Here is a 14238-nt window from a genome sequence, read left to right on the forward strand (position 1 = left end):
AAGTGACCTGCTTTTCCATGTACATATATATACCTACTGTCTGTTCTTCCCCTGCAGCTATCCTATACACACACAGGGAGATCGGCTATACCTGTGTACTGTTGAGGATGAAAGTCGCTCGCGAATTATTAATTACGTGTTTTTGCGGAAGCAGGAAAATCGTTTGACGATCCATTTCGGAAAACGTTGTATGTATATAGGGAAAAACTGGCGGTGTTTTTTTTTTTTTTTTTTTTTTCTCGTCGCGTACCAGTATTATTCTTGTCACAATAAAATTTCATCCCCAAAGGAATTTCACCGTGTGGCATTGATTTACCATGGAGGAATTTTTGGCTGGTCGCCTGGAGCCGGTCAGTCAACGCGTCGCTGTTATCTCGGGTTATCTCTCCACACTGGAAACAAACCGATACAACCTGCACACGTGTAGCTTCGATCACTTTTTTGTGAAATGCAATTACTCACGTTTGTCCCTGTCGTTTTATTGAGTTTTTTCTCCAAATAATTAAATTCCAAAGCTGCTTCGTCGAAGAAAACTATATTACGACTTTCACTGTTAAAATACGCTGTGCGACAATGTTAAAAATCAACTGAACGGCTGAGGGAAGGAAAAATAGTTAATTTTGTTCAAACACGAAATCAACTTACTGATAGAATAAGTGGCCCAATTATCGCGGTATCGAGCGTTAATTTGTTTCTGGTCAAAGCCCGCAACGCAAAGATCAAAAACAAAACAGGTTGTATATATTGGTGTATACACGACAGTTACAGCGTCGCGGCGAAAATAAAATAAAACAAATAATCACCCCCTTCCCAAGCTCATACCCATCCGATTGTCCTCGGGCACGCATCACCATCAGGAGCTCTTCTTTTCTATGTTCAAAACAAAACTGACCTCGTTGGGGGGGTGACCCTCGACTGCACCCTTCCTCTACACTACACGCATTCATACAGAAAAAGCTCACCTCCAACCCCCCCCCCTCCTATGAATCCTTGATAAAACATCGAGATCAATTTCAATTTTCTCATTTCGATCAACAGATGTATGAGTAATCAGCCGTCGTCTCGTACGTACATATATATATGCCTAAAAACTTCCTTCCCTCTAGCTTCTCCTCTTTGGCCCTGAAGCGCGAGTAAGTATCGCTGCTACATCGCAATAACTACATATACGTATATATATGTATAGACTCACCTGGTGCAAACTCGATCGGGGAATCGCATTAACCTTACGCCTAGTTACCGAGACACTCTCTACAACTACGACAATGTTGTGTGTTGTAGTTGGTAGTGGTATAACATGCATATATACATATAGGAGAGCTCACGCTCGACTCGTACGTACATATATAGGGTATAACATTCTATTATTAGCACTGCCGGCGGCTATATTGCGCGTCGCGGAGCATATACATGTGTATATGTGTAATCTGTTGGTATAAATGCATAGGGTATATACATATACATAGATATACGTGCACGAGTCGCGCCTCTGGCTTACCATTGGACGCGAAATCGACTCCCCACTCTCGCACTCTTGCCTCCGTTTTTTATCGCCAAAGTGTCTGGTTTTACTGCGCTAATACGTAACAGCACGACTTTGTTGTTCCATTTTTTAGGAGGGGCCATTTTTCATTTTTTTTCTATACTTCATCCATGGGTATACGATTGTTAGTCGATCACGTATTGCGTAATAATTAGTATTTCGCAATAAATTGTTGAGATGTAAAATTTTAATTGTTTACGAAATATATAAATAATAAAATTGGCCAATAATCGTCTGTATATCCGTATAAGCGCAAGTCCGTTTCGATCGAGTTTTTTTTTTTTCATAACAATTACCTCTCGATGGCCAACGGCGTGTGCATTTCGAGAGAAAACAATCGTTCGCGGAACTTCACTCGGAATATTATCTTTTCAAACAAACCATCGGCGATTATATCCCTTTCTCGAAATCTCCCTCGTTCCTTACAGATTGTTCATCGCCCAAGTATACGCGCGCACTTTTATTTCCTCCGCTCCTCTCTCCCTTGTTCTCTCGAATTCGTCACCATATTACGCGTCTTTTTTCCACTTATACTTACTATTGTTGCTTCGCAAAAACTCAAGTCAATTGTGTCACTGCAGCTGCTGCCGTTTGTCGGTGTGTATTGTGTACTACTTGCATAAAACGTACACTTACTTGTCTCGGTTTTTTCTTGAAAAGGTCAAACACGCGTGTCATTTAATGGCTCGTCGGGTGAAAGTGTTACGTTTTTGAAAGAAACGCAGTTCGCTACAATACGATGACAATAACAGCGCAGATCATAATTATATACGAGCACGTGCGGGAGAAGGCAAATGAAGTGAATTTCGAAAACAAGCCGCATTTTTTTTTTTTTCCATTTGTTTTCTCGCATTTTTTCGCCTCGATTCTCACACTCGATGATAATGCATACGCACGCGTGTCACTGATATTGCTGTTACCAGATTACAGGCACGAAAAAAAAATTTTTTTTTTTCACAACACAATTTTTTACATTAGAATGCAACTTGGAAGAAAAAAAAATAATAATCAAAGTATTGAAATATTTGATTTATCGTACCTTACAAGGAACTTTATCATCTTAATTGTATTGAATTAAAAATAATTTTTTTCCAAGTATTATATTGTGCATAGTGACGAATAAAAAAAATGTAATTTATTGTTTTCTCAAGTATTTAATAATCCATATACATAATAATTGTGCACAAGTCCGATTATAATTATACAAATAAAATTACACGCATAATATTATTTATAACGCACCTTTTCGCATGTGTGTTGTTTACGTCGCATATACAAGTGTTACATATCTTAGGCGTGGTGGTTCACCGCGCAATACATGGCCGCTATTTAAAAAAAATTTTTTTTTGCGGTATACGTGTATATGTAGGCACCTATTGTACCCTATATATACGCCACAACCTCTACTGCGCACATTTATAAAAGAGCTGATATAGTTGCAGCCGGCCTCTTCCGTCACGGCCGCCTGATGATGGGTGTCTATAGTACAAAAATATATTTTTCGCCAGCCACTGCTGCGCTACGGAGCGGCCAACCCTCCTCGTTCTTTCCCCCTCGTCATTTTGCGCCGTAGATTGCCGCACACCGCTTGTGTATTTTTTTTTTTTTTTTTTCGTAATTTTCGATGGTTGTGTACAGCCTGACGGCTTTTACTTATCTCGCGCGCTATTGTTGTTGTTACTTGTTATTAGCGCCTTTGTACATCCGATCGCTATTGGCTGTTGAATGTGTATTTATACGAGCGATAAAACGATGAGTAATTTATTATTAGCGCCGGTATATTTTTTGTCGTACAATATATTATCGGTTAGCTGGCGCTGCTGCCACACCGATCGCGATAACAACACGAATTATATATATACATATACGTGCCCGGTAATTGTAATAAATCGATCGAGTACGCGAAATGTCGGGACACTTGGCATTGTTTGCTCACATATACCTGTAAGATAAAGGTACACGTCGATTAGATACGGCGTGACCGATTTTTTTTTCTTCTTCTTTTGTGTATTTATTTATTTTTTTTATTGAAAATTACTTTTGTGGATGAAATGTTTGTATATTTTATATACACTTTCATTTCTCATTAAAATGTGTTGAATCGCATTAAATAATTAACCACGATGGTTTCATAACTATCAACAATCGCGAAATTTAATGCGCAACTAAGCGTTGGTTGAGCGTCTATATAAACATTGGCGGTTCTCCAACGAAACACGCATATATAAAGATAATAATGTCCCAAGTTCGCGGCGTACGATGTTTTTATTGACACACGTGTTTCATCGAATCTCAAACCGTCGACGCGCTCAAAACACACAACACGTGCTAGTAAAACACCGGGTACCCTATATGTTTGCTACAAACAAACACGTTACTCGTCTCTCGGTAAACAAAATGTTTTTAACAAAAGTGCACACAATTAACGATCGTTTGATACGCTTCAATGATTGTAAATTAAAGACTTTATATAGAGCGCGAGTAGCGGTTGGAACGTTTTTTTGAATTTTCAAAAACCTTCGAATACTTTCGCAACCTTCACTAGTAAAAAGATGTTCCAACAAACGATCGGTGCCATCCGTGTTCCCGTTGATATTTCTATTTCAAGGTAGACGAGCCCATTACCGCGATCAAACAGCCCTTGTAAACGATGTAGCCTCGAAACGCATAGACAAACACATATATTCATCGAAGGGTACGTCGTAAATTAATGTTCGATAAATCGATGCCGATGCGCGAGCTAGCAATGTAAATCAACAAATCACCGTGTGTGTTCGTATAAAGAGAACCATGTAATGTATAGCATCTGCGCGCGTTTCCAGGAAAATCGGGGCAGCCGCTCTCAAACAAAGTTGTGGGTGTTTCTATATGTATACAATTGACCAACCAGTGCGCAGAAATCGCCGATTACCCCGAAAACGATGCTATTATATTATTATATAGGAAACGCGTGGGCGCGTGTTATCTACAACTCGCGTGCGTGCGTTTTTTCAAGTGTTACACTCTGTAAGTACGTGCAGGTATAGCATAACTCACATATGTTCTCGGAAAACTGCGGGTGTACGTGTTTTGATCGATTTTTATGATGCTCTTTGTCCGAGTCACGATCCAAATTTAATTGTCATCGATCGATCGCCGTTGGAATGATTGTTACCGATACGTTGCGTCGAGCTGGTCTATAAAATATTTCATTTAGCAATCAAACGTTTATACAATTTAATCATCAATCCACCGACAATTTGATTTAGTTCTTGATTGAAAATTGTCACAATTGAGACAATTGAATTTATTTGCCAATCGAAATAGGTACCGATCTAAATTCGAGTACGAACAAATCTTCATTTCAATATTTAATTAATAACTAATTGAACTGGGATTCAATTGAATTGTAAGCATCTACCTACGAATATTCGTATAGGCGTATACGAGTTTTTCCCAAGTGTATAGAGGATACCCACTAGCCGAAAGTAATTAAATTTTCCACTTTATCGAGCAAGAGATTGAATCTGTACGCCTCATAAAGCTGATGAAGAAAGAAAAAAAAAAATCGAACTACCAACCGAACCGAATGAAATTCAATAATATTATTTTTCATCTTCAAACCTTAAAATCGATCCACTATAGTTTATCAAGGCATTTGGATGAACCGGAAAACTCCCTCTCCTGCCACGAGAGCGGAGGAAAAACAAGCGCCATCGGACCCTTTGAGAGGGTAAACTCATTTTTTTTTCTTTACCCTCTCCCAAGGCCAAAGCGACGTTGGGGAAAAATGAAAAGAACAAAAAAAAAGCGTCTCTCGGGTAAAAATAACCCCCGGTGACCACAAGCGTTGATTAAAAAATTTGAGGAGCAAAATAAATAATGGCACCTCACGCGTCGGGGGGATAAAAAAAAAAACGTACCTTTGGCCCGGCGCGCCAGATGAGATATGTTCTGCCGGATGATTTTCAGCCACATCCTCGTGCCCAAACCCGCACGTTTCCCCTTGACGGCCAGGGTGTCGGCTTTTTCCACGGTTTCCACCGTGCACCTCTTCGTTGTGGATTACACGTGGGGCAAGGTATAATACAGGAGGGTGGCGATTTCACCGGCGCACTTTTGTAACCATAAAACCGTACGGATTTAGTTCTTTTTTTTTTTTTTTTTATTCCACCACGATTTTTTACTTTTCGATTTTACAAAGTCCCTTCTTCACTTGCCACGGGGTGGGTACTTATGGCTCCTCGTGCATTATCCAGGGTAGAAATGGCACTCGCGATTTTTATACGAACCAACTGCTTGGTATATCTCTCCCAAGTCGAATAAAAATCAAGCGGAGGCGCCAAAAATATGCACCTGTTATACTTGAGTATGTGGTGCAATGACGGTGATGTAACGATGGGTATAGCAAAACCGTAAAGTATAAATAAGTACGGCAGATCGCTCCTACAGAGAGATGCGATCGATCCGAACGACAGTGGCTTACTGAGGAGCCGGCCGCTCTCCGTGAAATCACACGCGAGCAGGGGAGCGAGAAGAACGAGTATAGGTTGTTGGAGGCGCGCAGCTGCTTATCGTGGTGGGGGGAGACAAGGCAGTGTTTTCTCTCTCACTTGGGGCTTTTTGCGTTTCATTACATTATGTGGGACATATAAATACGGGACTGGGTGCTCCATATATTATAGGTATATGAGCTGATACTGGGACGGATCGTGTGTGCATGTGTGCGGGGACGAGACACGAGGCACGTAGGCACGCTTATGTGCGCAGCAGCTGCTAATTCAACCCCCTTTTTTTTTTTTTTTTTTTTTTTTCTTCTCTCGTCAACTATTCGTTTCTAGCCTTCTCCGACGCGCAGTTTCGGGAGCTGTGAGAAAACTTTGACACCGTGTGCCCCTAATTCACTCGAAGAGGAACTTTTTTTTTTTTTTTTCACTTTCATGGATTTTATTTTTTTTAACTTTTCCTGTCCCCTCCAAAACAATATAATATATAATATTCAAGAGTTATCGAGACGCTGGATTGAAAATTAATTGAATTTTTTACAGATTTCACGGAAATTATCACTGTATATTCGGAACAGTTTTATTTTTTGTACGGTAATCGTAGAATCACTCAATATTTTGTTAAATTACGCATATGTTGAGTGAAAAGTATAAATTTTAAAAAGATCATTTCGATGTGCACGTGGGTACGTTAGAAAAATTTCAGTCAGTGAATCGTACGGCACGACTGTTCGGCTGTTTCACGATAATCATACAAGTGCGCGAGAGAAAAAAAATTTTGTTACTAAAAATAACATTCGCTTGACTCTTGAACGATTTTATATATATATATTTTTTTTACCTCATACGATCGGTCATTGAAACCATCGCCGAAGCAGCGGTCGCACTGTAATAACACAGCAGGACCGAGAATTTTTTTTTTTCAATAAAAAAAAATTAAAAAAAAAAACAATCGAGCCACACTTGACTTATGGACCGGGTTAATCTAGTTGAGAAGGTTTGCGAATTAAATCAGTATAGCGAGTAATTGAATTTCGTATGGCATGTGCGCGAGTTTCGGTTGAACGCGTAGGTATACCTTGTACTTGAGAAAAACAAATTTTAACACTCGACGCGCCGAAGATATTTAGAAAATCTTATCACGTAAAATAAAAAAAAAACAAAAAAAGAAAAAAAGAAGCGTATACGTGTTATCGGGCACGTCGACTCGGCTGAACAAACACTGTGGTGAAAAATTGTATCACGTGCTCTCTTAGCGATAAAAAATGATCGGGGATCCAACAACGGCCACAGAGATGATTCGCACAAAGATTCGGCAGTACTGTCACACGAGAGAAAAGAGAAACAAAAAAAAAAAGAAAACAAAAAAAAAAGACGACTCATCCACTAATGTAACGTATCTCGGCACGCTAAGTATATCGAGGGAGAAATATGCGCAAGCCTTGGCTCTCAACCCAGTTTCTCTCTCTCTCTCTTTGTCTCTGTATATCATAAAACAAGATACACACCGGCACAGTAAACATTTTCGAGTCATGTATATATAATATATAGCAGCGCATCAATGGCTTTCGATAACAAATAATATCGCACGGGCGTGTGTGCTTTTGCAAGCGCGTATAAAAATCGCGGGAATCCGTGGGTATCCTAGAAACAGACGTGCATCACAAAATTTCCAAGCGCCGACGGCGCCGAGAAAAGCAGTGAAAACCGGTGCCGCGGCGCCCGCCACCAAAGTATAGCTTTTGTATTTGCGACGAGCCAATTTGCCAATTAGCGGGTTGGTGCTGTTATATTTTGTAAATTTGTTCCCCAACTATAGCCCCCCTTTTTCCATGCCTATGCAAAGTGTCATGTATGGATCTCCCGTGCTTGAAAGTTTCCATTGTTTTTGGAAAAGGGAGACGATGACTCTTCTTTCCTGTTGAGGCATCGTGGAAATGGTGGTGCTCGCAAATCTATAATACTTTTTTGAATTTTTTTAAAAATATAATTTTTAACTAAAAATGCAATGCATTATTTATCTTTTGTAATCAGTACTTATAACACAGTATTTAAGAAAATTTTTCCTAGAAAAAAAACAACGCATTAAAATGTAAAAGAAAAAGCAATGTAAAAGAAAAAAAAAAAAAAGTCATGGTGTTTAAAAACATACTTATATAGCTGTTTACAATGAGAAATGCAATTTATATTGCCCAAGACTATTAGTTTTTCCGAAAAGGGAGAACAGAACAAGATACAAAAGTACCTTTTACGGTATTTATTGACGCACTATGCTAATATACGAGAATTTCCATTGTTAAACTATACGCGCGATGCAAATAACCGAACGAAAAAAAAAGGCTGGCTGTAGCAACCCAAATTTTACCATAGTTTCGCTACGACAGCAATCACTGTATGGTTTTCTCTTCCCCGTGCAATGTTTCACGCAAAATTTCCCACAACACGTGTCGCACGACGGAATTCCCGATGGACGCTCACGTATAACAGATCCTTATCTCCCCTATTTTTCCGCGCTACAGCGGCGTCATTCGTTTTTAATCGGGAAACAAACGGCTATCTCCTCTGGCTACTTTACACTGCGTCGACTCGGCGCGCGCCTTATCTTTTACTCATGCCTATATCGCTTTTCGCGCATCTTTCCACCGATGCGAGCGATTTTCTCGAAATTTTATTGTTTACCAAATAGGTAGGTATATACCCACAATTTTTGATCGTGACATCGCTCGGGTGCATATTTCAACGGAAACGCACTTACGCCCCCGAGGTGGCCGTGCGCTAATAGACCATACACATAATATATAGCATTGAAATACAGCTCAATCGATTGCACGAATCCGCCCGCGATACGCGTCATCGTCACCCGCGGTTATTTTCTATTGTAACGAGTGGCATTGGAAATTCTCCAAACTCATTAGCATAGGGTCAACACTGTTTGTTGTTCTCATTAGAGTTGTGTGATTTTTCTCCCTAAATCACAACAAACGCCCACCCAATGGAATGCGGGAAGCTCGTTTTTGCGCGCAACGTTGAGAAGGTGCGCGAGGGTTATGCAGACGTGCTATCTTTTTTCTTTTTTTTTTTTCTTCAAATTTTCGTTGAGCTGATTCCTCGAGGCCGAATATACGTATATGCTTGGATTGATTGAAATACGAAACGGCGCAGTAGAAAAAGAAAGAAAATTGATAGAGTCGGAGTGATTCACGGGCGGTAAGTATAATAGGATGGATAAAAAAAAAAAACAGTTTTTTCTTTTTTTTTCTTTCGAGGCTGACCTTTCCTTGGTAATTTAATCTGTTTGATTGCCGAGTTCTTGCGACGACGATGATGATACGCCGTGTGGCCTTCTATTTTCGATTCGTCGCCTGTTTTTGGCGCGCAATGAAACCATTTGTCCCGATAAACGCGTCTTTGACCCAAGTCCATTAATAGAGACACAAGATAATCATCGTATGTTGTGCCTGTGAAAATATATACTTTTTACGTTTTAACGATAACCAAATATATTTAATAGTATGTCTATTGACGTTCGTTTTCTTTTGTTTTTTTTTTTTATACACAAAGTTTAAATTTCGCTGATACGTCGAATGTCACTGTTGAATTGACGAATTGTAATGTTTCTATGTACGTATAATCGTTTATTGAGTAACGAACTTTTTAGAACAATTTACCCTCAAGGTAAAAAAAGAATTTGTTAAAAAAAAAAAGAATCCCTTGCATGAGTATTTGAACGAAAACTTTTTCTTAGCTTCAAAAACTCTGGGCACGATTATTTTGTTGTTATTTTCTTTCAAGCCGTACATACGCGAATTATGCGACTGACACACACCGTGTGGGCACATATTATGTTCACGAACGCGCACAGGCCATCTTTGATTGGTTAATCGCACCGAGTTTTTTTTTTTTTTTTTTTTTTTTTCTTATTGGCTGCAAGCATTCAAACTGTGACTCTGTGCGAATATGTACGCCGCGTCCGGCATGAAAGTGTATACGTGCTTGGTGACACGTTCCGGAAAGCTCGTGCCACGGTATGACCGGAATTCATTTTAAAAACTCGATTGTGCTGTGGTTTGGGTGTCGAGCCTCTTATCCGTTTCGTCTCATGAGGAATACACCATTTGCATTATACATATACATGAGCAGTTAACTGATGATATTCCACCCGTTTACATTTAATTAAATGAAGTACAATTGTTTATTTATCTAAACAAACTATGTGATTTGTCTCGAACAATCACGCTATGTATTTCATACCGTTGGTCTCTATACTTCATGGAGATTAATTACATAAGTGTTGTTTATTTGATTGGTATATATAAAGAATGAAAAAAGGTTTTGGTCACGTGACAATCGATCTTTCGAGATGCGAAAAAAAAGAATGTTTAAAAATATTTAAACGAAAAGGTAAAAGGGAGTTGTATAAGCAACGTCACTCCTATCGAATCGTCAAAGCGAGAAACGGTGCCTTTCTTGGTCCCGAAATTTCTATATGGAGTATATGTGTGCTAATATACCTTCCCAAAAGACCAGCCGATAGAAGGAAAAAAAAAAAAAAAAGACGACGACCAAAAAGGTCGCTCGCGATAACGTATTGTGATGTACGTCAAACGTTAAGGCTGGCTTTTTTTGTTTGCTTTATTATCGCAACGAGATTCCGATCGGTGAACGACGGGAAAACAAAAAAAAAGTTATATATAATATGATGTCCAAGAATACCCCAACTACGTACCGAAAGTACCAATGACCGAGACTCCCACGCGAGAAACATATCGTGCAGAAATAAGAGGAGAAAAAAGTCGTCTCGCGAATTGCAATTACCGGCTGATCAACTAATCGCCAAAGTTCCTCCACTTACCGGAAAATTTGCGTACGCGTAAGTGCATACCATACCATATACAGGCGTGTGCGCAAAGTTGCTAACCCTTAGAAAATTAATCGGAAACCAAAGACGCGACTGATGCTGATGGTCTTATGGCTCCCAGCATCATCGACTTTTTGTTCGAAGCTCTTTTCCTCCTATACATGTGTATATATATATAGTCTGATACTTTGTACCAAGTACTACACCGTCTTCGTGCTTGAAAGTGCGAAACTTTCTTGCCGTATATTTATCGCGTGTACATGGAATCCTCGAGATTCCTCGCGTTGTTCGATGGGCAAAGGAAAAGAGGTAGGTAAGTTCTGTGGCGGTACGAGAAAATTTGCTTTTACAATATTTATCAATAGACAAAGCTGCAATTACAAAATGAGAGTTTACGACCAAGCGACGTCCGAGTGGTGAAATTTTTTCTATATAGTGCAGATGGGTTATTGGTCTGGTCGTTGGATTTTGCAAATAGTTCGATGAAGGCGTACAACGAAAATTCGTTGAGATTCAAATGAAACGCGGTCTCGTTTCTATGGCTTTTGAAAAAGATGAAAATTCTACTTCTATGCAGTGCTTTTTTTCCATTCGAACGTATGAATTTAAAGCGATTTAAAGTGAATCGCGTTCTGTAGATTTTTTTTACCCCTTCCGATTTAAAAATTCAGAATTGACATAAAGTTGGCTTTGGTTGGACAGAAAAAAAAGTCGATGATTCAAAGTGACTTTTCAATCTGGATGAGAGAGTGTTTTGCAAGTTTAATTTGGACTCCATTGCGATCAAAGGTATAACGTTGCATATACGTATCGTGTTTGTGACAAATCGATTGGTTGAAACATTTATTCGTATACTATTATACTTAAAACGTTAATATTGTTTTTTTTTTTTTTTTTTTTTTTTAATACAAGTAAGTACCAGCTCGCTTTCGGAGTATAATCTACCCTCCCGTGTTGTGTATGTGTATACATTGATCCTCGTACCTGCCCATATAAAATTAATCATCTCGGATCGATGATCCATTAATCAAAAAGGCAAATATTAAACAGGAGTAAGTGAATAATAATAATAATAATAATAATAATAATAATAATAATAAAAATAGTTAGACGAAATTTCTACCATGCATATATATTATAAGATGATGTGTTTCATCGTAGTAAGTACGTTAGGTAGTGAAGACACGTGTATATATATATATATATATATATATATATATATATCACCTATGCGTGAAGTTCAACTTCTAGTACTTAAATACCCAGTCTGTGGAATACTTAATACCACTACTTACACAAAGTGGTTTCTTTTACTTCTTACGTGGTATTTAGTCACGTGAAGTTGAACTTCGCCCTCCGAGCAATAAAAAAAAAAAAAAAAAAAAAAAAAATACACATTTTAACTTATGATAAATGATAATAATAAACGTGGACTCACGAATGGAGAAGCCGTTCCTCTTGATGTTGCTCTTGTTTTTCTTGTTCTTCGAGTAGAGGTTGCCGATTTTGCTCTGTCCACAACCCATTTCTTCTGCCCAGCGCTTGAAGAGGTACACAGAGAGAGACGCTTCCGGGCTTCCCTCTTGTAAATTGGCTTTTGAACTTTGCCCTCAATCTTTTCGGAAAAAATTTTGCACGCACTACGTGTGGTTGTGTATCTCGAACCCGCACCGCACTCGAAATGGAGAAAACACTTTCTTTGTTTTTTTGCTACATGTATTTATTCCATTCACTTCATGTTTCGTAGAAAACACTAAATTTCTTCGTATTCCATTTGCTGTTTTATATTTTGCCAAGTCGTATATGATGTTTAAGTTTCCAAATGATGCACAGGTGTACTTTAATAATTTTACGTTGATATGTCGCAGGTTAATTGTAAAAAGAGACGAAAGTAGCGAATATTATTCAGCTCTTTTGCTCTGAATCTACGTCTCAGTCTTTTAGTGTTTGATCCGTTTTATTGTTGTCTTTCTATAACGTTAACGTCGTTTTTGTACAGTTTTTGCTTCCTTTGCTTCACGAGGGAATATTATGTTCGCTATATACTATATATATATTTTTATTATCACCTATCGTATTTTTTTTTTTTTTTTTTTTTTTTTTTTTTCTTTTTATTGTACTCCAGTCGTCTAATCTCTGCTTTCGAATCTATATTGCTTTTTCTATACGCACTTGCGCGTGTGTGCAAGACACAAGCTATTGTGGTCCGTTTGTGATAAAACAATTGCTCTATACGAGTATTATTCGAACAACTCGTACGATTATCATCGATTTACTCTTGATGGTCCAGTATGTGTATTTCCAGGGCGAAAAAAAAAAAAAAAAAAAAAAAAAAAAAAATCGGCACTCGGTGCATGAAGTACAAGCGCGTCCACATCGAGAAGCCACGATTCCGGGCTACCGCGACGCCGAGCGATCCCTAGCTCTGCGCCTCATCCTCCCCATGTGTACTTATGCATGTATATACGTGAGCCACACGGCTATCACCACCAGCAGCCGCGCAAAAAACCTTCATTCCCATCGTCTCGCCCAGCGCCTTTGGCCGGGAATTCCAGCTCCGACACAATCGTCACACCCTTTTATACACACCACGGCTCGAGAAAACGCGCAGTCACGTAATGGCTCTCGGAGGATAGCTTCGCGTTTTTTTTCCCCCTCCGCCCACGAGATATCCTCGCTACAAACGGCCCCTGTCTCCTTGCGACTGTACCGCCACCCGCGCACTCCCCGTGGCTGCATCTTTTCCCCGCTCAGGCTATATCCCCGATTTTCACCTCTTCCAGTCGGCCGGATGGACTTTCATCGCCGATGATTTCCCTCCTCTCTATCTCTCGCCCCCCCCCCGGGGACCGGTCGAACTGTCGGTGACCCCCTCCCTCCCGGCTTTTCTTTCCTCCGTCCTGTCTTTGACCGATGGACGATAATTGGCACTGTATACGAGGAGACGGTGCGTTTCGGATGATGAACGAGAACTGCTGCTCGTGAGGCCGGTGGAACCCTGGAAACATAAAAATACCAAAGCCGCGTTATTATTTAACGGGTGTGCAATGGATTCTTGTACGGTTTTTGGGTGTATACGAAATGGCTCTTTGGTTAAATTGAAAAACTAGAGATGCATATATAGACTCGGAGGAACTAACTACACTCGTCTAGCCCCAATAAAATTGTGAGTCCCCGTTACCTATACGCAATTTTAGGAACTATAGTACTTTTCAACTATTGCAGGTATGTTTTTGGAAGTACCGAGAAAAAGTGGATAACCAACCGAAGAAACCTTATTTATTGGTGTTTCAATGTAATACGAGGATGGTGATGGACGTATATCGGAGGGCACTAGTAAGCCTCCAGCCAAT

General features: G+C 39.5%; 1 protein-coding gene across 2 annotated transcripts in view; it reads right to left on the reverse strand.

Annotated features, from left to right (window-relative positions):
* tow (target of wingless) overlaps window positions 1-13174 on the reverse strand; it is a 44468-nt gene extending 31294 nt beyond the window's left edge. Inside the window, exon 1 of one of the 2 annotated variants that reach the window (XM_089593199.1) lies at window positions 12324-13174. In XM_089593199.1, coding sequence (XP_089449325.1) covers window positions 12324-12411 — 88 coding nt within the window. In that variant the 5' untranslated portion in view covers window positions 12412-13174. Of the gene's footprint in view, window positions 1-5445; window positions 5687-12323 lie in introns of those variants that run through there. The other variant, XM_089593200.1, reaches the window with a different exon arrangement.
* Between the last annotated feature and the right edge of the window lie 1064 nt (window positions 13175-14238).

Source organism: Copidosoma floridanum, unplaced genomic scaffold, assembly GCF_036245765.1.
Source record: "Copidosoma floridanum isolate Cflo_tuat_1 unplaced genomic scaffold, Cflo_Japanese_pri ptg000019l, whole genome shotgun sequence".
NCBI classification, from domain to species: domain Eukaryota; kingdom Metazoa; phylum Arthropoda; class Insecta; order Hymenoptera; family Encyrtidae; genus Copidosoma; species Copidosoma floridanum.